At 36.6% G+C, this 24248-nt stretch overlaps 1 protein-coding gene across 1 annotated transcript; it reads right to left on the bottom strand.

Moving 5' to 3' along the window:
• Positions 1–574: 574 nt before the first annotated feature.
• On the bottom strand, positions 575–24248 carry LOC117333855 (mitochondrial import inner membrane translocase subunit TIM44-like). The gene is made up of 15 exons (XM_033893271.1): positions 24142–24248; positions 18529–18630; positions 17980–18069; positions 17600–17677; positions 16937–17008; positions 13604–13765; positions 13154–13214; positions 12266–12332; positions 11817–11902; positions 10877–10969; positions 4789–4913; positions 3145–3195; positions 2559–2648; positions 1994–2104; positions 575–1818 (listed from the first exon to the last, which is right to left on the bottom strand). The coding sequence occupies exons 1-15, from the start codon at positions 24193–24195 to the stop codon at positions 1699–1701; spliced, it is 1362 nt and encodes a 453-aa protein (XP_033749162.1). The 5' UTR covers positions 24196–24248; the 3' UTR covers positions 575–1698.

The raw sequence follows: 24248 nt of genomic DNA, 5'->3' as shown, positions 1-24248 counted from the left end.
TTTTGGTCTGCGCGTTGTTAGAATATGGAACGATCTCCCAGAACATGTTGTCTTAGCACAAACAACAAATTCTTTCAAAAACAGACTAGATAACAGACGAGATAATCATTGAAAAAATCAGAAACTAATGTGAAATTATATAGGAATTGGAACTGTTGTCACAATGGATTGATTTTATTTTTTTGTAATAATCATATTTTGGAGTCCGATATAGAGGATCTAAAGGTCCTGCACTGGTAAAGTAATCTATCTTATCTGATCTGAATTCTGCCCCACCACTGAAAATAAGTGACGTATACTAATAATATCCCTGGTGGTCGCCAAAGGGATAATTATTATGGGGGTTTGTTGATTACATGTACATTGGACAAATATCCAAGACTTTGGGTTAAACACTTGAGTCTATTCTGACCAGAACAACGATCTTCATGTTATGCTATCTAGTCAATGATTATAGACTTATGGTTAAACACCGAGTCCTATCTCACCAGAACTATCTTCATGACATGCTAATGAGTCAATAACTATAGATAAGCATTCTCATTTCTATATTACATATAATCAAACACCTACAGAATGTAAAAGATATTTTATTTTCTTTCAGGCCAACATTTAAAATCATCAATATTTTTATCCAAACTACATAATGAACACACTGTTATTTCTCCTTAACATAAATAGTTTTCATTCTGTAGTACATACTGAACATACGTATAACAGCTGTTTTTTAAATCATACCTGGTAAGAAATATTTTAAAATAGTATCACAGTACATGTACTATTAATGGTCGTGTATTATCTTTAGTAGCATTTCCTACTGTTTAACTTTCCCTTTTGAAAACTTGTAACGACTGTTTTGATCAGCTCTGAAACACCATCAATTATAACTCTTCATAACTTCATATTGTACCAAAGAAAATCGGCAAACATAGTTAAAATGAGGTAGGATAATCCACATGTGTCAATATTATGTAGAATTAACTCAATATTAAAAATGACTTTCGTTTGAGCATACTGTTTAATTTGTTGCTGTAGTTTTAAAATTAACACAAACTGAAATCCAAAATATAAATATTAATCTGGACATCTTCATTCCCAGGCAAAGGCATCATGATTAGGAAATGCTGGGATTTGATCAAATGACTAGTCTAAACAGAGTTATGTCCCTTGATGATATTAACAATTACAATTGTTTTGTATTGTGTAAATTACATTAGCTATAAATACTTACGAATTTTGTATTTGAACAAAATAAGTTGCCTTCATTTTATTTTTGTTGTTCGCTGCTGTACAATTTTATTTTTCCGGACTGAAATGTTTCCTTTGAACTACCTATAGCTGAGAAATATCGGTCAGTATCGGCTGGAAACATGCCATCGTAAACCATTACCGGAGAACTGTAAGGTAGTCTAATCTTTAAAACTGTGGGTGGAAAAACATCTCCCAAAACTAAACTCAGCGTTTAATCGGTACAGAAGACTGGAAACACCACAGGCAAGATCAGCAACAGACATTCATCATAATGTGATTATTTCCGAAGTCTCTGTCGTGGATAATGTCAGGTGTTCTGTGTCACCAACTTCTGATGTCGTAAATGACTTCTGTATACTGGGATATTTGTTGTGATGTTTGGTACCCATGACTCCTGCTGTCTGTTGAGTGATCAGAGGTCCTCCTAAACAATGACTAGAAATGCTTTCAGAGCCACATTTCCCCGATTTGTTCGGAGACATCCAGCAGTTTCCATGCAGCCCTGGGGTTGTACTCCTCTTGGTCCCTACACAGCGCCCACACGTACGTGATCCGGCTAACGGTGTCCTGAAACAGAGTCGACAGGAAGTAGATATACAGACTTTTATCAAAGAATTATTTATTTATCAAAGCAAAAGAAAAGAATTTGTTTTAAATTATTGCTTTTACAGTATTGAACAAATTCTTGAAGATCGTTTTGTGTTTTCTGTATATAGTGGATAATTCAACCAAAACTACTCACTAGATCTCCTTCTACAATTTTTCCCTTCATGTCTCGGATGACCCGAATTTCTTGTGAACGGAAGGAAATTATCAACACTGGGCCCTGTTCCATCATCTTTGCAGCAACAATCTTTAAAACACAAACTGGATGTTAACATGTTGATGTGTTTCGAAATTAAAGACATAAACTTTAAATCTTAATTTTCCCCATTGTCATTCGTAAGCAGTGTTCTGATTGGTCATATCAGAAAAAGTGAAAAATATCACTGTTATAGAATGAATAATTTTCAATATTTCATTGGTAAAAATGTAATATGTTTATGATATACTGCAATTTATAAGCTGTTCTTGGGGAAAAAAAAACAACATCTTCTCAGTTTAGCAGTATTGACAAGTAAAAATTCATATTTATTACGATGATTTGAAAATTATACAGTATGTATAAACAGTGTATATTAAGATACTAGATATTGGTAAGTCAAATGATTTGATTGACAATAAAAACTTTCAATGTGATACAAATGAATTGAACAATTCTCCATAGTAAACATAGCTCTTGGAATCTGATTATCACAAATTTATACCTCAATATTATTGATGTCGAGTACTTTGTGATCTAACTTAAGACCGACTGTCTGTCTCTGTTTAGTTGTATGTGCTAAAGTGTTGAAAGCCTGCAAAAATGATACAAGTAATACAGCGTATGATTAATCGAGGACAGACTGAACATCAATACATACATACAGCTAGATAATAGAGATTTCAGCAGGTGATCACAAATATACAAATCTTTTTATGTAAATTTGATTTTATGGGGTCACATAGACATATGATCATCGTGCAAGGAATGTGGATTATAGTCTGTGTAATTTAATATCCAAGTTAAACAGGACATCTGATACAAACCTCCACACCTTAGGATCTAACTTTTAATGTAACAAGGATCTAACTTTTAATGTAACAAGGATCTAACTTTTAATGTAACAAGGATCTAACTTTTAATGTAACATCATAGCAATCAGAGATAAAATATAGTCTGTAGGGCATAGACACCAAAACTTTATTTATAGTAACGGTGGCCCAATTTTTAAAAACTGGTTGGTGATTTATACACAAATTCATACTTGTTAATAACATTAGCATTTTTCTTGACTTTATCATTGAACTTACCCCTTCAAAACACCAATCCTTTAAGATTTCAAGATTACCACTGAGGGTTGCCTGAAAGAAATTTGAATTCAGCATCAAAAAGATAGCCAAAAATATGAATATTATAGGCCTACAGCAGTTGTAGAGAAATCATTCAACCGGAAGTGAATTACGGTAAAACAGACTGTTATCCTCTCCTAGGATGAACTTTGTTACATATGCATAGTTTTAATAGACTGACAACTGCACATTTTCAAGTTAACAGACATCAACTTTTATCATAATAAACTATCAATAGTCAATATTAGTGACTTAAATTTATTCCAGTAAAATTAATATTTGGCGGTTCCTGTTTCACACATCTGGAGTTTGTTGGGTAGATAATCTACTGGAATAGCCCTTACAATCATGTTACCTATTCATTTAAAAACCACTCTTAAATCGACCACAATGGGAGGTAACTCCAGTCACTACAATATAATGTTTGGTTTGGTTCTGAATAGTTTAACGTCCTACTGACAGCTGAGGTCATTTAAGGTCAGTCTTCCATGCGTGCAAGAGTCATGTGTGTGGTGAATGTGTGTTGTGGGAGGCTGTGATACGTTCTTGTTTGTAGTGAATGTGTGTTTTGGGAGGCTGTGGTATGTTCTTGTTTGTAGTTAATGTGTGTTTTGGGAGGCTGTGGTATGTTCTTGTTTGTAGTTAATGTGTGTTTTGGGAGGCTGTGGTATGTTCTTGTTTGTAGTGAATGTGTGTTTTGGGAGGCTGTGGTATGTTCTTGTTTGTAGTGAATGTGTGTTTTGGGAGGCTGTGGTATGTCCTTGTTTGTAGTGAATGTGTGTTTTGGGAGGCTGTGGTATGTCCTTGTTTGTAGTGAATGTGTGTTTTGGGAGGCTGTGGTATGTCCTTGTTTGTAGTGAATGTGTGTTTTGGGAGGCTGTGGTATGTTCTTGTTTGTAGTGAATGTGTGTTTTGGGAGGCTGTGGTACGTCCTTGTTTGTAGTTAATGTGTGTTTTGGGAGGCTGTGGTATGTCCTTGTTTGTAGTTAATGTGTGTTTTGGGAGGCTGTGGTATGTCCTTGTTTGTAGTGAATGTGTGTTTTGGGAGGCTGTGGTATGTCCTTGTTTGTAGTGAATGTGTGTTTTGGGAGGCTGTGGTATGTTTTTGTTTGTAGTGAATGTGTGTTTTGGGAGGCTGTGGTATGTCCTTGTTTGTAGTGAATGTGTGTTTTGGGAGGCTGTGGTATGTCCTTGTTTGTAGTAAATGTGTGTTTTGGGAGGCTGTGGTATGTCCTTGTTTGTAGTGAATGTGTGTTTTGGGAGGCTGTGGTACGTCCTTGTTTGTAGTTAATGTGTGTTTTGGGAGGCTGTGATATGTTCTTGTTTGTAGTGAATGTGTGTTGTGGGAGGCTATGGTACGTTCTTGTTTGTAGTGAATGTGTGTTGTGGGAGGCTGTGGTACGTTATTGTTTGTCTCCTTGTGATAACACGGTACTGAGGCTGACTTTATTGAGCAGAAGTAGCAACTTGGTTTTTTATAGACTCTGGTATGTCTCGGCCAGGGGACAGAACCCAAGGCCTTCCACACAGGGGTAAACATTCAACAAACGCCAAAAATTGAGGCATTGTCAAGGGAGACATTAGCAAGGAGAAATATTTACTTACTTCTAATATGTTTGGAATGAAATCTAACTGGCACATTTTGATGAAGTTTTCTTTATCAAACGTTGGATCTATTTTACAGATTTCTGTTAAAACTTCGGACATTTCTGTTGTTGTAAACATACCACCTGAAACGACAACACATTGGTTATAATGAACAAACTGAAAACCTAAAAACAGCACAGAAGAAACTAAGCTCAGCTGTAGATTTTGTCCAGGGTAACTTTCATGTCTCTCTTCAGACTGGTAACTTGTTGTAAACTGGCATACAAATGTTCCAATACACATTGCAATTTTTTTTTTTTTAGAAATTCATTAAATATCATAAAAATATTGTGTATTGTATTTTTTATTCTTACAGTAATGCTTTTATAGTCTATCAGTTGTCGATATAGTTGCTGATGATCTACAAATCCTCAAGATTGAACATTTTTGCAATATCATGACTTTTCAGTAATTTAGTTAAACTGAAAGCACACTTTCACAGAATAACACAATTTTTTGAAGGAATAATTCATGGAGTGTAATGCTATATGGTATATCTTAAAACAAGAGAGATTGTAATAGCTCACCTGGTTGGATTTGACCAAACATCAAAATAATGTTCATGTTCAATTTGTTAATAGCTTCATTTATTGATGTCGAACAATGCTTTATATGGTTATCGCTTGGCTTGGGGACCTAACTTAAAGATATTACCCAGAAATGAAGTCCAGACTCCCTAGGGGTGTGAAAAGACCCCAGGGATTGTTTTTACAACATGATTGTGTTTAAAGAAACTAAGTCCCTTAGGGTGTAGTGGAGTCCCCAAGGGCAGAAATTTTACTCCCGTGGGCACTTCATGAAGGAAGCAAGAGACCATGATAAATTGATAGTATAAATAGTATACTTCAAAAAAATGTTTGTTGTCAGTCGCGCATGCGCGTCTTATCGTTTTTATGACGTCATCAAAATGGCGGTCAAAATGTTCTGTCCATGTATAAACTCGCCTATTTTTCTGGGTTATATCATTAGTTTGATTGTTGTAACAAACATTAAATACGAATTAATGTTAATAAATATGTATTTGCACACTGTAAAATATATTTTGCTCTTTAAAAAAATTTATTTGTGTAAGTTTATGGTTATTTTAACATTTTAAGGACTAAAATTTCTGTAAAAACGCACGATTAAATATGAAACAAACGGCGTATTCACAAGTTAAATCAATAAAATGTGGACAGGAAAAGATCTATTATTTATTTATATCAATATGTCACATATTAAATAGAGTTTGTCGATATAAATTGGTAATAAATCAAAAGGACAAAATCATTTCGATTAAAATTCCGGAACTGCGGGTACCGTTTTTCAACCGAGAAATTTTATTAGTATAACTTCCAGTCAAAGTTTTTCAGCGGGGAAAATATGAAAATCCAGACCAGGAATGCTTTTTCTACTTCTATTCTTCAGTTTGATCATCTCAGCAGACACAATGGTAATGCATTTTTGATGTTTTCTTCTAAAAATTCGTATTAAATACAGCTTATAACACTTGAAACAGTCCCATAATGTTACCGTGTGTTTACTCACTATCTTGATTTTATACGTCCTCAAATATCATATGATTGTGAATAAATTCAGTAAATTAAGTCTGTATGGATGTAGTTTACATATTTATTTTACATAAAAGCATTATTTTACTTCATTTACAGAATATACATATGTTACAATGTCGCTTTGCGCCACATAATAAATTTTCCGGGATATTGTAAAATTAAAGCAATTATGGTCAGAGATGATAAAATTCCGGATTTCTTTAAATGTTTTAAAGAAATTATCGGGATTGTAGCTGTATATTCATTTGTAATTAACGTAGTATAAAAACGTATGATAACGGTTTTTTTTTTAAATATTTTTTTTTGTTTTAGTCAAAAAGACGACTATTTGAAGACAATCTGGTCATTTCTAAACAGCAACGATTAGTTGACTATACATCTTGCATAATATGTCAAAGTGATACAGAAGAGCCCTTGATAGAAGCACCAAAAAACCACGAGAAAGTTTTGGATGTTATCAGAGAAAGAGCTGGATACTCTGATTGTATATACCCCGAAGTTTATTCCAGGCTGTCATCAGAAACTCCATATTCTCTATGTGATAACAACGCAACATGGCATCGTTCGTGCTATCAGAACACTGTGAATAAAACACTAATCAACAGAGCGAAAGAACGATATAAAAAAGACATTTCTAAAAGACAAGGAGTGGTGTTTGATGAGGACAATGATCTCGACAAAAGTTTCACAAGACCATATGATAAAGATGTATGCATCTTCTGTCAAAAATGTGGAACAAAGCGATTCCCTCTTCATCAGGTATATATTATGAATGTTCTTATATTGATGATTTTTTTCATTAAATTGTTAAAATCACCGGACAAAAAGGTTAATTAATAAACGGGTCTAATCAATGCTGCATACAGCCTTAATCGCTATATTTGCTTTGAAATCCATGAAACAATGGTTGTTTTTGTCTCGCCTTCGACGATAGTCGAGGTAGGCGAGACTAAGGTGTTGCTTTTCCGACGGCGAAGGCGGCGTCAACATTTACGTTAAAGTCCACTTTTGACAGTGTTAATGTTATCCGATTGAATTGAAACTTGGTGAGGTGACTGATACTAACCTACTAAACACCTATGCAAGATTCGGAAGTGATTTATTATCAGGTTCACCTATTTTTTGGGAAAAACAGTGAATTTTGAGAATTTGCGTTAAAGTCCACTTTAAACAGTGTTATTGCAATCCGATTGATTTGAAACTTGGTAAGGCTACTGATACCATCATACTGAACACCTATCCATGATTTGGAGAAAAATATTAACAAAGCGGGAAAGGCGAGACATATGATTACGCGTAATTCTTGTTTTTATTCCATTTTGATTCAAAAACAATATTTTCTAAATGCATAATACGCTCCTCTTCAAGTTCAATTGAATTTTACAGTGTCAGTTATCAGGCAAATAGCATTTTAGACCAGACCAGTATATTAACAGATGGATGAATGTTTCCGGTGGCATCGTTGGTATAACACTGAATGATACAGCTCGGTCAAGGTTCTTTCTCGTTTCCCCACAGCTTACACATTTGGTAAACGATGCGAGTGACTCTGGAAACCGAGACGCTATCAAGACTCGTCATCACCAGGACAATTGACCATGCCTTTCGAGACAGGAAAAAAATGTTGCGGCTCTCACTGAAGTCATGAGGACATTTACCAATCCGTTTACCTATGAAGGAGAAGATGTCATCAACATCGTCACCAAGGAGGTTATGACAGAAGGGGTGAAGACAGATTTGATGACACTTTCAGAGAAAGGACACCATCTGCATGAGCAATTTTTGAATGAACGCATCAGGACAAACGAAGTTGGTTTATGGGCTGTATTGAAAAAGAACAAACTCAAAACATGGAAAGAAAGCTGCAAGAAAGTGAGAATTTACAGCAAATAAAACCGTATTAGAACTCCGCGAAGATCGGGGATTGTTCGCTCGGATTATAATTGCTGCAAGATCCCGACCAGAGGTGAACGCTCAGGACATCATTGCCACCTACGAATTGTCTGTGATTCCCAGGGCCTTATTTTCATCAGACGGTCACTTATTGCATTGCTCAGTGAAGAGTCCGCTAATGAACATCCTAGAAAACACAGCAACTGATAGCGCCATTAACAACACAGACGAACCATTCGCAGGAGACAATGCCTCAGCGATTGTAGATGGTATGGTGGAGGTACAAGCGATGGAAAACCGCATTAGGTAAAAGATTGCAGTGACCTAGCAGAGCACTTCATACAAGTTATTTCAAGAAAATATCTACTTAGATATAACGAAGTACATCTGGTTTTCGATAGGTATGATGTTACGAAATCTCTGAAGGATGGCACAAGACAAAGAAGACTCGGTAAAAAGGAATCGGTGGCTTACCACGTGACTGACCAAACCAATATCACCAATATATCCATGGCAAAGTTCCTTTCACATTCATCTACAAAGGATGAATTGTCAACATACCTGTCAATCACTTGCGTATGCAACTGAAAGGAACTTGCACCTGGTATGTACATGGAGAGATCAAGTAAGGTCAACTTTTTTTGATGCTGAACATTTGGCAAGTACTCAAGAAGAAGCGGACACAAAACTCGTCCTGCATGCTCTTGACGCAACTCAAAGAGGAACATCTACCCTAGCCATCCACTCCCTCGACACCGACGTGTTCATCCTTTTTCTGAGAAGGTACCCATGACTTCCAAAATGTACCAAGTTTTGCACTGGAACAGGAAATAGGCAACGGGAAATAGATTTGGGTCAAGTATATCACAGTCTTTCGTCTTTGGAAATAGAGGCCCTACCTGGATTCCATGCGTTTTCAGGAGCCGATAATACTGGGACGTTTTCCGGTAAAGGTAAACTCTCATTTTGGAAGGTGTTTCAAATTGCAGACGAATCAATAAGGCGTGTTTTCGCAGACCTTGGACAACTGGAACTAACAGAAGACATGGAAAAGAAGATCGAACATTTCACATGCTCTCTATATTGTCCGAAAACATCCCTGACGGATATTGGTCATCTACGCTGGTGGATGTTTAAACAAAAGCAAGCTGAAGCTGAAAAGCTTCCGCCTACAAGGGCAGCACTCAAACAGTCAATCCTGCGAACCCAGCTTCAGGCTATAATTTGGTTCAACGATGACGTTGCCTGTCCCGTGCTTCCATCTCCTACTTTGTTTGGATGGAAAGAGGAACACGATATATATGTCCCAGTCATGACATCCCTACCTCCTGCACCAACTGCAATGCTTGAACTTATTTTTTTGTAAGTGCAAAACAACACAATGCTCGTCAAATAAGTGCAAATGCAAAACAAACAATTTGGTTTGTACAGAACTTTGCGCGTGTGAAGCAGATGATGAGGCATGTGAAAACACACCATTGGGCCATTTGTTGTATGAAAACAATGATATGGAAGAAATAACGTTGTGAATAGAGACGGACATTGAGGTAATGTGTTTGTCATGCCTTTTTGTTAGCTTTAAATATTTGTTTTTGGAATTGACGCCATTTTGCCCTAAATATGAATCTTTGCTACTTTTGTAAATTATGAAGGAAAGCTATATAATTTCAAATAAGTTGCATCACAAAGCCACAATATGACATTTATCAACAAATTCTACGAAACATCTGTGTATTTGTATTTGTTGTTCTTTTGGTACCGCTGGTTGCTATGGCAGCCATTTTAACTTATTCTAAACTTTAACAAAAATGACAAACTGCAGGATTTACATTGAACCTGATTTGACAGCAACCAATTTATGGAGATATTTCGGCAAAAAACCGTATGCATGAACACATAATGTATCATTTTTGTCATTATTGGGATTAAAAAATCGGTTGCTATGGCCGCCATTTTGTCCATTTCTTAATTGAATTCACATCCGGTGACGAAAACTCTCAAATAATTAAGTTCCTATCATGTAATCGCCAATTGATATTTTAATAAAACGTATTTTGTGATATGTCTGTCTGAAACTCATTTGCTAAACCAGACCTTTATTGTAAAAATCTGGTTGCTATGGCCGCCATATTGATGACGTCATTAAATCGACTAGACGCGGAAGTCAGAATGACAACAAACATTTTTTGATTAAGGACATCATATGCTTTCATAAAATCATTACCTCCAGCTTCCTTCAAAAAAAGCCCACGGGATTCCCTTAGGGACTCCACTAGTGGGTGTCAGTCACCATCCATGCAAAATTTGTTCCCCTTTCCCCAAGGATGCTTCTGACTGAATTGGGTTCAAATCCATTCATAACTTTATGACAAGTAGCAATTTAAAGGAATTTCTCTCTATTTCCCCTATTGGGCCCTGCTCCTCTGGCCCCTTGGGGGGTCAACATCGTCAATAATGCAAAATCTGTTTCCCTTACCCCAAAGATCTTTCTGACAAATTTGGTCCAGGTAAGGTAAAAAAAAATAAATAAAAAAATACATGTCATATTTACAAACTGGTTCACTTTCTTGTGATAAAGCCTCGTTACAGTAAATACTCACCAAGTACACTGCCAACTTTGTCTGTAAATGTCCGAGTAACTCGTACCATCACATTATCACTCTCGTCGTATTTCATTTTCAGCTCAAACATTTCTGCAACATATTACATATACATGTACATCAAAACATAAAAAAAAAAAAAAATCTATGTTCAAAAGAAGCTTGAAAGATTATTTTATCAATATTAAGTATTGGACATACATGAATGCTGCAGGTGGTAACCAAGGAGAAGCCCTTATCAGTAACCAGGGACAGGTTTTGAACTTTTTAGTATTATTAGCTTTGCTAAGAAGTGTATCTGACTCTTCAGAACAAGTATCAATGGTATCTATTGACTATAAAGGAAGTTTCCAAATGATCTGGTTTATGATTCAAATTTCATTCGAGTTGAAAGTCACTTAAAGTTACCTCCTGAGATATTTATTGTCTCTACTAATAGATCCAACAGCTTTATTATGTAGAGAAACAATCTATGAAATTGACCAATTTCTTTCAGTTCCAGTGAGTTTATTTAAGTATTGAACTGCTTTCAGTTGGAAGTTATGGGCTGATTAATGCCAACTGGACAAAGGCAAATTTAATGAAGGGCGCTAGCGCTTCATGTTGAATTTGCCTTTGTCCAGTTGGTATTCATCAGCCCATAACTTCCAACTAAAAGCAGTTCAATACTTATACTGTATTTACATTTGACAACGATTTTTAAAGACTATATCCAGGAATTTTGCTCCAACGACGAATGAACAAATTATTATCGTCAAAGACAGAACAGCCTTTTCAACAGCCATCTTTCGTTATTGCCGACGTGACAATTATGACGTCACTATATTAATGACGTCATAATAAAGATTTGGAAGTTATGGACTCGTAACTTCCAAGTGAGCTTGGTAAAGTTATATAGTGGGGCTGCAGTGTAAATGTAAATATAACACAGTGTACTTACTATTGACATACTGGTTGTTATCCTTAAAGTTTGTCCAACTCTGATAGAATTTAGAGTCTTTATGTAGAACCATCCCCGTGTCTTCTCTAGAAACAATTCATAACATTTTTATTTTTTATTTTGACAAAAATAAGAAGTGTACATTATCACAATTAAAGCATCATTGTGTGATTAGGTCAATGTTTAAACTAAAATCTCAAAACTATGTTACATTCTTATCTTTATTACATGAGAGCGTTATTTTTATGAAAGACAATACATTGATTTTTAAATTTTTTTTTTATAACAGATGAATACATTGTATTAAAAAAAAAAAAAAAAATTTAGAAAAAAGTAAAATTTAAAGCAGGGATAGTTTTTGGTGACAAATACATGATTTTGAATATCATTGATGACAAGCTGGAGTTTAGTCAGAGCAGCATGAATTAATGACGTAATAACTATCTTACTCATTTATCTCCACTTCATCTTTCCTTGTGAAGCTAACAGAATCTTCAGTTCGCATGCGAAGCACCTCTGAAAAAATCAAATGAAATGACCACACACAGTGCAAGTACCTGCCTAATATGAATTAGAAGTCCGAATCACATTCCTTTATTTGATAAGTTAATCAATACATTGATGTTTGATATGGAGATACATGTATTTTATCCTGGACCAAAGGTTTTCCTCCAGAACGTGTCCACATTTTGTGATCCCGCTATTTCTCTCAGTAATGCAGTTTATCAATTTTTAAAATAACTTCTCGGACATCAAAACTCCAAAAATTAAACAGATTTTGTCTTAAGCTTGTAAAAATTCAGTTCAAGGTTTGATAATTTGTGTACACAAGTAGCAGGTTTGCCAACCCCTTTTTTTGACCTGTCCATAGCCTTCAATGGAAGTCAATGGTGGAAGGATGTTGTTAACAGTAAATGAATAAAAAAAAGTTCTTATATCCTAAGGGCTATTCCATTTAAATGTCTACCTGGTACCTGACCCCAGGATTCCACAATAAATCACTTCTATCCATGGTTGGATTTCCTTCCTATTACCGCTAATCAATTTGTTAAAATAAATGCTATAGGTGGTACCCCTTGTAACAAAACCTGGAGTCCTGGGGTGGGGTAGATGTTTTACTGGAAAAGCCCTAATCACTTTTATTGTTGATAGATATTATACTATTGTTTAAACATCATTTTAGCCTCGATATAAAGAAACATTCATTTTTTATCAAATTTAACAAAATGACATCAGATTCCAGCATTTCCCTATGATATCAGCGAGTAATATGATATGGTGTGTATTAGGCTGACCTGATGATATTCTGGGCTGGTGACACCTGTTTGTAAACCTACCTGGTTTTTTGTAGGATTGTGCTCTAGTTGTATCTATGTCTTTCAATTCGTTTTTCACAGCCTGTATCAGATTAAACAGTCATGTAAATGTATCCTGTTTTCAAACATGATGTTTACTGACAATCAGGAAGAATTTTTTTTTCTCATTCTCAATTTGATCATTTGTAATGCATATTTATTCATATTTTCAAATGTTTCATCTGACAGTTTAAAGGAAATATGACAAGTAACCAAATTTACCTGATAAGCACTTAGTCACTTTGGTAACCACTTAATACCACTTATTTACATACTTAAATTCCCGTTATTTGTTAAGCAAAGCTACATTAAACAAAATCAATTATCATTTTTTTAGGTAAAATTACCAGAAATTCCTTAAATGTTTAACTGTATTATCATCCTTTAACATCACAACTTTACTTATTTTGTACTTTATTTTTCATTTCTTACCTCTGATATGGTTTGTATAGGTTTTGACTGGCCTAATTGTTGTCCGCCTTTTGAAACTCCTTTTGACACGGTTTCCGCCAAGTTACCAGCAGACTTGAATGTTTCTTTCGTGAATTCCTTCCCTTTTTTGGCCATTTCATGCTCAGACAATTCATGCAAAGTCTGAAATAACGAATATTATGCAAATGGGTATAAAAAATAACTATGAATATACTCACAGTAAATGAAGAAAAAATCAACTGAAAGTTAACAAAAGACAAAAATCTAACTAAAAATTGTATGTTAAAATTGAGTTTTGAGCCTCTTTCAGACAGCCCAGACATGATGTTTGTAGCCTCACCCATCTATATACATGTATATACTGAGATAGTCCAGACATGGTGTTCAGAGCCTCTACCTTCTATATATATACTGAGATAGTCCAGACAAGGTGTTTGCAGCCTCTCCCCTCTATATATATTCTGAGATAGTCCAGACATGGTGTTTGTAGCCTCTCCCCTCTATATATATTCTGAGATAGTCCAGACATGGTGTTTGTAACCTCTCCCCTCTATATATATACTGAGATAGTCCAGACATGGTGTTTGTAACCTCTCCCCTCTATATATATTATGAGATAGTCCAGACATGGTGTTTGTAACCTCACCCCTCTATATATATACTGTGATAGTCCAGACATGGTGTTTGTAGCCTCTCCCCTCTATATATATTATGAGATAGTCCAGACATGGTGTTTGTAACCTCTCCCCTCTATATATATACTGTGATAGTCCAGACATGGTGTTTGTAACCTCTCCCCTCTATATATATACTGAGATAGCCCAGACATGGTGTTTGTAGCCTCACCCCTCTATATATATACTGTGATAGTCCAGACATGGTGTTTGTAACCTCTCCCCTCTATATATATACTGAGATAGCCCAGACAAGGTGTTTGGAGCCTCTCCCCTCTATATATATACTGAGATAGTCCAGACATGGTGTTTGTAACCTCACCCCTCTATATATATATACTGAGATAGCCCAGACATGGTGTTTGTAACCTCACCCCTCTATATATATACTGAGATAGCCCAGACATGGTGTTTGTAACCTCACCCCTCTATATATATACTGAGATAGCCCAGACATGGTGTTTGTAGCCTCACCCCTCTATATATATACTGTGATAGTCCAGACATGGTGTTTGTAACCTCTCCCCTCTATATACATGTATATACTGAGATAGTGCAGACATGGTGTTTGTAGCCTCTCCCCTCTATATATATTATGAGATAGTCCGGACATGGTGTTTGTGGCCTCTCCCCTCTATATATATTCTGAGATAGTCCAGACATGGTGTTTGTAACCTCTCCCCTCTATATATATACTGTGATAGTCCAGACATGGTGTTTGTAGCCTCACCCCTCTATATATATATTCTGTGATAGTCCAGACATGGTGTTTGTAACCTCTCCCCTCTATATATATTATGAGATAGCCCAGACATGGTGTTTGTAGCCTCTCCTCTCTATATATATACTGAGATAGTCCAGACATGGTGTTCAAAGCCTCTCCCCTCTATATATATTCTGTGATAGTCCAGACATGGTGTTTGTAACCTCTCCCCTCTATATATATACTGAGATAGCCCAGACATGGTGTTTGTAGCCTCACCCCTCTATATATATACTGTGATAGTCCAGACATGGTGTTTGTAACCTCTCCCCTCTATATATATACTGAGATAGCCCAGACAAGGTGTTTGGAGCCTCTCCCCTCTATATATATACTGAGATAGTCCAGACATGGTGTTTGTAACCTCACCCCTCTATATATATATACTGAGATAGCCCAGACATGGTGTTTGTAACCTCACCCCTCTATATATATACTGAGATAGCCCAGACATGGTGTTTGTAGCCTCTCCCCTCTATATATATACTGTGATAGTCCAGACATGGTGTTTGTAACCTCTCCCCTCTATATACATGTATATACTGAGATAGTGCAGACATGGTGTTTGTAGCCTCTCCCCTCTATATATATACTGAGATAGTCCAGACATGGTGTTTGTAACCTCTCCCCTCTATATATATACTGAGATAGTCCAGACATGGTGTTTGTAGCCTCTCCCCTCTATATATATTATGAGATAGTCCGGACATGGTGTTTGTGGCCTCTCCCCTCTATATATATTCTGAGATAGTCCAGACATGGTGTTTGTAACCTCTCCCCTCTATATATATACTGTGATAGTCCAGACATGGTGTTTGTAGCCTCACCCCTCTATATATATATTCTGTGATAGTCCAGACATGGTGTTTGTAACCTCTCCCCTCTATATATATTATGAGATAGCCCAGACATGGTGTTTGTAGCCTCTCCCCTCTATATATATTCTGAGATAGTCCAGACATGGTGTTCAAAGCCTCTCCCCTCTATATATATTCTGTGATAGTCCAGACATGGTGTTTGTAACCTCTCCCCTCTATATATATTATGAGATAGCCCAGACATGGTGTTTGTAGCCTCTCCTCTCTATATATATACTGAGATAGTCCAGACATGGTGTTCAAAGCCTCTCCCCTCTATATATATTCTGTGATAGTCCAGACATGGTGTTTGTAACCTCTCCCCTCTATATATATTATGAGATAGCCCAGACATGGTGTTTGTAGCCTCTCCTCTCTATATATATACTGAGATAGTCCAGACATGGTGTTCAAAGCCTCTCCCCTCTATATATATTCTGTGATAGTCCAGACATGGTGTTTGTAGCCTCTCCCCTCTATATATATACTGAGATAGTCCAGACATGGTGTTTGTAACCTCTCCCCTCTATATATATTCTGAGATAGTCCAGACATGGTGTTTGTAGCCTCTCCCCTCTATATATATACTGAGATAGTCCAGACATGGTGTTTGTAGCCTCTCCCCTCTATATATACTCTGTGATAGTCCAGACATGGTGTTTGTAGCCTCTCCCCTCTATATATATACTGAGATAGTCCAGACATGGTGTTTGTAGCCTCTCCCCTCTATATATATACTGAGATAGTCCAGACATGGTGTTTGTAACCTCTCCCCTCTATATATACTCTGTGATAGTCCAGACATGGTGTTTGTAGCCTCTCCCCTCTATATATATTCTGTGATAGTCCAGACATGGTGTTCGGAACCTCTCATGCATCACCCTCTATATATTTCTGAGATAGCCCAGACATGGAGTTCGGAGCCTCTCATGCATCACCCTCTATATATATTTTGTATTTCTAAGATTGTTCTATATTACTTACTTATGAACACACATAAATAAATGTAGACTGATATTAACTTAATCTCATTACTTACACCACTCAATTTGTCTTTGACCTCACCAAACTTTTTTCCAAACTCTTCACCAGTTTCTTTCTGGATATTCATCTGAAAATAGATCACAAATGTTGGTAAATGTATCACTTATGATGGTTCAGTAGAACTTCCCGAAACAGATAATGTACGGTTCATGGATATTCGGTGGTTTAGAGAGGGTTTGGTCTAGAGAAGTGTTCCATTTTGACTGGTCAGGGTCCAGGAATGACATTGATAGGATAAGTTTTGTATCTTTAAAGCAGTGTTAATTTTATGGAAGTAATTAATACATAGTATAGAATACAGTACAAAAATCAAACTAATTCAATAAAATATAATAATGATAGCAAACGTATATCATAATTATATCATTTCACACGTTTGTTGTTAGCACCCCGCCCCCTGCGGTTCTGCTCTGTGATTATGGGGCACAATAAGGGGTATTCATATAAACGCTTATACCTACAAAATTTAATGTAAATGTTGATATACATACAAATATACAAATACTTACAACGGTAAATGTTTATACATTGTATTTACAAATGTAATTTTTAAATTTCATACTTACAAATGTAAATGTTTATACTTACAAATGTAAATGTTTAAACATACAAATGTAAATGTTTTATAAAACATACAAATGTAAGTGTTTATACTTACATATTTTTCCTTAGCCTTTTGTAGTGCATCAGATTCTTCTAATTTCTTTGTTTCTTCTCGAAATTTTTTCAAGTTTTTCTGTGAACAAAACCAATAGAAAACAAGTTCAAATTATTGCTATAATATTTATCTGTAATATTCATCTATAAATTATTACTATAATATTTATCTGTAATATGTAAACAACATTATTGTGGTCATTTGTGAAATATAAAAACACTCTACAATCTGTGTACTGCTTTAATCTGTGAAATATAACATTATTGCTAAAATCTGTGAAACATAAAAAAATTACTGCTTGTATCCAATAATCTGTGAAGCATATATCATTACAATGATCTGTAAAATGACAAAAATTTAAGACTTGGAATTAAATTTACCTTCATCTCTTGGTCTTTTTGTAAACCTTCCTTTATTTCATTCCAAACATTTTTGAAGAAGTTTGGTGGTTGGCCTGACATATGTCTAACCTGTAATAGATACATGTATATTAGATTTATTGAAATGAACTGAAATCTACACTTTATGATAATCCATTCAAGATACCACTTAGATTTTCTTATCTCTAATCAAAAAGTTTCTTGGAATATTTTCTGTGTATGGCCCTTTGTCAACTTTGACATCTGAAACATATATATGATAGATAGCCAGATGTGATTTAGAATTTTCAATAAGTGTATCAAGTCTCCCTAATAAAAGGTCTTAGTGTTAGCAGGTTGAATCATTATAGCCTTAGCTTTCTGATACTATATTTTCTAGTTCTATTTGTTCATTTTCTACACAATACTTATTTTTTGTATTCTGTTTTTCAAAGACAGTAAAAAGATTGCCATTGATAATCATGATCTATACCTAGTATAATTCTGCAACATTTCCTAATCTCTGTGAAATGTAGATTTGAAAAGTACTTGGTAGTTTTCAGTAATCACCTGCTGTTGATGAATCCGGCAGTCCAGATATCCGGCCCTTTGTAGAGGTGTCCTCATTGGTTGGCTCTCCGATGATGCTTGACATAACTGACATTTGATTAGCTGAAATACCAGTAGTATTAAATTAAACCTACTATAATGGATCTAATTGTCATATTGAATGTATTGTGTAGAGGTGCATATTTTCTGCTTATCAATTCACAGGTTGGGAAAAACCACCAACTTGTGTCTACCTAGAAGCTTGATGTTACACTTCTGGAAGTATCATTAATTTTTGGTACTTTCCAACATGTAATAATTTTATTTTTACATTTGTGTGATATTTCATGACTACCGGTACACTGTATATATATATATATTACTTCGGCTAGCAAAAGGACTCTTGACTATTTTTTTGTTCTGACGCCCCTTTTTAGGGCAGAAAGAGACAACAAGAGATCCCAGAGGGATCTTGGCGCCCACCATTGAATGATCTTTATAGGTTCCATGTCAGATTGATCTTTTCTCTACTTTTCCCTTCCTCTAAGTCTTACTAATCTGTGTAAATTCAGAAACAGCCCTCTAGTACTTTTCAAACAAGGGGAACCTATATATAAAATTTAAGATTTAGCAATAGTGGCTGTCTGTTGTTTTTGGATTGGTCCCAAAATGCAACACCAGGGACCAAGGGGAACCTACATATGAAATTTGAGAAAGATCCCTTCAGTACCTTCTGTAAAATAGCGATAACAAACTTCAATTGTCAAAATACAAGATGGCTGCCTGTCGGCCATGTTGTTTTCCTATTGGTCCCAAGATGCAATATGCAGAACTACAGACCAAGGGGAACTTATAAAAATGTTTGAGAAAGATCCCTTCAGTACTTTCTGAAAAATAGCGATAATAAGTTTCAATTGTCAAAATCTAAGATGGCTGCCTGTCGGCCATGTTGTTTTACGATTAGTCTCAAAATGCAATATGCATAACTAGGCACCGAGGGGAACCTCAATATGAAATTTGAGAAAGATCCCTTCATTACTTTCTGAGAAATAGCGATAACAAACTTCAATTGTCAAAATCTAAGATGGCTGCCTGTCGGCCATGTTGTTTTCTGATAGGTCTTAAAATGTAATATGCATAACTAGGCACCAAGGGGAACCTATATATGAAATTTGAGAAAGATCCCTTCAGCACTTTCTGAGAAATAGCGATAACAAACTTCAATTGTCAAAATCCAAGATGGCTGCCTGTCGGCCATGTTGTTTTCTGATAGGTCTCAAAATGCAATATGCATAACTAGGCACCAAGGGAAACCAACATATGAAATTTGAGAAAGATCCATTCAGTACTTTCTCAGAAATAGCGATAACAAACTTCAATTGTCAAAATCCAAGATGGCTGCCTGTCGGCCATGTTGTTTTCTAATTGGTCTCAAAATGCAATATGCATAACTAGGCACCAAGGGGAATCTACATACGAAATCTGAGAAAGATCCCTTCAGTACTTTCTCAGAAATAGTGATAACAAACTTCAATTGTCAAAATCCAAGATGGCTGCCTGTCGGCCATGTTGTTTTCCGATTGGTCTCAAAATGCAATATGCATAACTAAGCACTAAGGGAAACCTACATATGAAATTTGAGAAAGATCCCTTCAGTACCTTCTCAGAAATAGCGATAACAAACTTTAATTGTCAAAATCCAAGATGGCTGCCTGTCGGCCATGTTGTTTTCCGATTGGTCTCAAAATGCAATATGCATAACTAGGCACCAAGGAATCTACAGATGAAATTTGAGAAAGATCCCTTGAGTACTTTCTCAGAAATAGCGATAACAAACTTCAATTGTCAAAATCCAAGATGGCTGCCTGTCGGCCATGTTGTTTTACGATTGGTCTCAAAATGCAATATGCATAACTAGGCACCAAGGGGAACCCACATATGAAATTTGAGAAAGATCCCTTCAGTACTTTCTGAGGATTAGCGATAACAAGAATTGTTTACGGACGGACGGAGGGACGGACGGACGGACGACGGACCACGGACGCAGGGCGATTTGAATAGCCCACCATCTGATGATGGTGGGCTAAAAATATCGGTATTCATACATTTGTATAAGTATATATATACAAGAGGCCCAGAGGGTCTGTATCGCTCACCTGGATTTCATGAGATATGAAACAAGAATGATGACTAAGTATATAATTTGTCACTGGTATTGCTATGTCAATATATCATAGTCATTTTATATGGGTACATGAGGTTTTTATGCCAAAAAATGCAATAATTCATGAAATGAAATTGACTTTTGGCGCAATCCTAGATGCTACCACACAAATGTGAGTGATATCCATTGCTTAGTTTCAGAAAAGAAGTTGTTTAAACCAACTGACCCCTTTTGACCCCGGGGTACCCTCTGCACCCAGGGGTCAGTTCCTTCCGTTGTAAAATTTTGAATCCCTACCCAAAAGGATGCTACCAGTCAAATATGAGCTGTTTCATAGAAGAAGATGTTGTTCATATCAATTTAGCCAAATTGACCCTTTTTGACCCCACCCCTTAGTCCCCTGGGGGCGGGGGGGGGGTGGGGGCGGGGGGGGGGGGGGGGGGGGTGGAAGGGGGGTCAACCCCAAAATTTGTACAATTTTGAATCCCCACCCCATGACCATGCTACCATACAAATGTGAGTGATATCCATTGCTTAGTTTCAGAGAAGAAGTTGTTTATATCAATTCTGCCAAAATGACCCCTTTTGGCCCTGCCTCTTAGCTCCCCGGGGTCAGCTCTGTTATATACCCCCGGTATACAGTTTTGAATCCCTACCCAGGTGGTTGTACCAGGCAAATATGAACGATATCCTTAGCTTAGTTTCAGAGAAGTTGTTTATATCAATTTAGCCAAATTGACCCCGCCCCTCAGGCCCCAGGTAGGTCGGCCCCATCATTTGTACAATTTTGAATCTTGGCCCCAAAGGGATGCTCAGTCAAATATGAGCAATATCTATTGCTTGGTTTCAGAGGAGAAATTGTTCATATCAATTTAGCCAAATTGACCCCTTATGGCCCCGCCCCTCAGCAGCCATGGAGGTCGGCCCCACCATTTGTACAATTTTAAACCCTGACCCCCAAAGAGATGCTCACAGTCAAATACGAGCAATATCCATCGCTTGATTTCAGAGGAGAAGTTGTTCATATCAATTTAGCCAAATTGACCCCTCTTGGCCCCGCCCCTCAGGCCCCCGTGGGGTCAGCCTCACCAATAGACACCATTTTTACAATTTTCAATCCCCACCCCATAGTGATGCTACCAGGCAAATATGAGCAATATCCATTGCTCGGTTTCAGAGAAGAAGTCGTTTATATCAATATAGCCCAATTGACCACATTTGGCCCCGCCCCTCAGGCCCCTTGGGGGTTAGCCCAGTCATTTGTACAATTTTGAATCCCCACTCAATAGTGATGGTACCAGGCAAATATAAGCAATATACATTGCTCTGTTTCAGAGAAGAAGTCGTTTATTAAATATCAATATAGCCCAATTGACCACATTTGGCCCCGCCCCTCAGGCCCCCAGGGGGTCAGCCCCATAATTTGTACAATTTTTTAATTCCCACCGCATAGTGATGCTACCAGGCAAATATGACTGATATACATTGCTTGGTTTCAGAGAAGAAGTCGTTAATATAAATATAGGTATATTGACCCATTTTGGCCCCGCCCTCAGGCCCCCAGGGGGTCAGCCCCACCATTTGTACAATTTTGAATCCTCACCCCATAGTGATGCTACCAGGCAAATAAGAGCGATATCCTTTGCTTGGTTCCAAAGTGGTCAGCCCCACTACAAATATTTTGAGTGCACACCCCATAGGGATGCTTCTGACAAAATTTCATCAAATTCTGATCATTGGTTATGAAGAAGAAGTCAATTGTTGATGGACGGACGGACGGCGGACGACGGACGCCACAGTATGGCATAAGCTCACCTTGGTCCTTCGGACCAGGTGAGCTAATAAACTTGGTGACAACGGTGTGTACTTACAGTTTAGGTATTATATATCCCATTTAAAAAGTCAAATCACTAATTCACACCAAATTTTACTTTTACACAAAACACTTTACTGCACCGGGTCATCGCTTCCCCGTAACCTGTTTCGAACATGGCCGTATTGGTTGTAAAAAATACGGAATGTGTGTACCAAGCGGAGCAAATATAAAGCGCAAAGCAAATAGCTTTTGTTTATTTTTGCACTTTATATTGCAGTTTTGCATTTACCAGGCTGCTATTTTAAATCCGAGTTGTTACCGGAATGAAGCCTGGAAATGTAAATAATCGTGATTGTCTGTCATTGAGTGCTATTTTTGTGGATTAGCTGCTTGACATGATCAAAATCCTGACTTTAAAAATTTGACATATTCTGTGCAGTGTAACGATTAACCCAGAAACTACCCAAAAACACCCAAAAACATCTCACAACATCAACACATTACATAGAAACAATGTTAGAAATTGATATGTATATATTAAATATCAAATACAGCTGATTGTAGCTTCATTCAATGACTTATCGGTGAGTAGGGTTTTGACGGCGAGGGAGATAACTCTTACAAACAGTCATACAATAAAACCGACCACGCGGAAAGAACTATATATATCCATGGGCCAGTTGATATCATGTTTATTCAGTACATAATATGTCACAACAATTATGACATAGGTGAATTGCCAATGAATTGGCACAAATATAGTTACTCATAATTATTATGTAGATATCGGTCAAGATCACAATACAGAGTTATCTCCCTCACCGTCAAAACCCTACTCACCGATAAGTCAACAAAAGAAGGTATCAATAGCTGTATTTGATATGTAATATATACATATCAATTTCTAATGACGATTTCATGTAATGTGTTGATGTTGTCAGATGTTTTTGTGTAGTTTTTGGATGTTTTTGGGTAAATCGTTCTGCCGGTGTAAATCTGCCTTGGGAATTGAAGTTAGAGGTTACACGGCGCCTGTCATAAGTTTCTCGCCATGTTATCCACTTACATTGTTGGAGTAGACTAAATATATGCGACTTGGACGGATATTTTCAAAAAGTTAACTTTAGAGTGATTTTGGCTATTTTTAGTAACAAAACTATACCTCGATATCGAAGGTGTTTTTCCCCAACCTGATTGAATATTATAATCATCCAATCGAATTTCAATAATAGAGATTTTCTGTCAAAAAAAGTCCAAGGAACATTGACAAATGGTAGTGAAAACATTATATATATATATTTGACAAGGCCCTCCCCTTTTCCGAAACATTGCTGTGCCTAAATTCGAAGCAAAAAAGATTTCCCATCAATAAAGAGGTGTACGTGAGAGTTCACACCACATCCGGGGATCATTGCCAGTATGATACACGTATTACACATTGTTTTAAGCCAGGTTTGCATTCATTATTAACAGATAACCGTTGTTTTATAACTGGATAATTTTAACCTTCTGCCACACTTGCTCCGTTGATTTCGGTAACCTTGTCATTTTTCGCACTCTGAACGAAGTGTTTTGGCATTCAAATTGACAACGTGCGATGCTAATATTCAAAACTATATTGCATCATTGATGTGGAAATGAATAGCATACATACCTGTTGTATTGCCGCTTTCTGTCGCGTACCGGCTCTTAAAGCATGAAAGGCCATTTTGATCTGTTGCAACACATGTGTGAATTTTATCACAGCTTCCGGTTTGAGTT

This window comes from Pecten maximus, chromosome 9, assembly GCF_902652985.1.
Source record: "Pecten maximus chromosome 9, xPecMax1.1, whole genome shotgun sequence".
Taxonomy (NCBI): domain Eukaryota; kingdom Metazoa; phylum Mollusca; class Bivalvia; order Pectinida; family Pectinidae; genus Pecten; species Pecten maximus.
The sequence above is the reverse complement of the archived record's forward strand: the minus strand, read 5'-3'. Positions and strand labels throughout refer to the sequence as shown.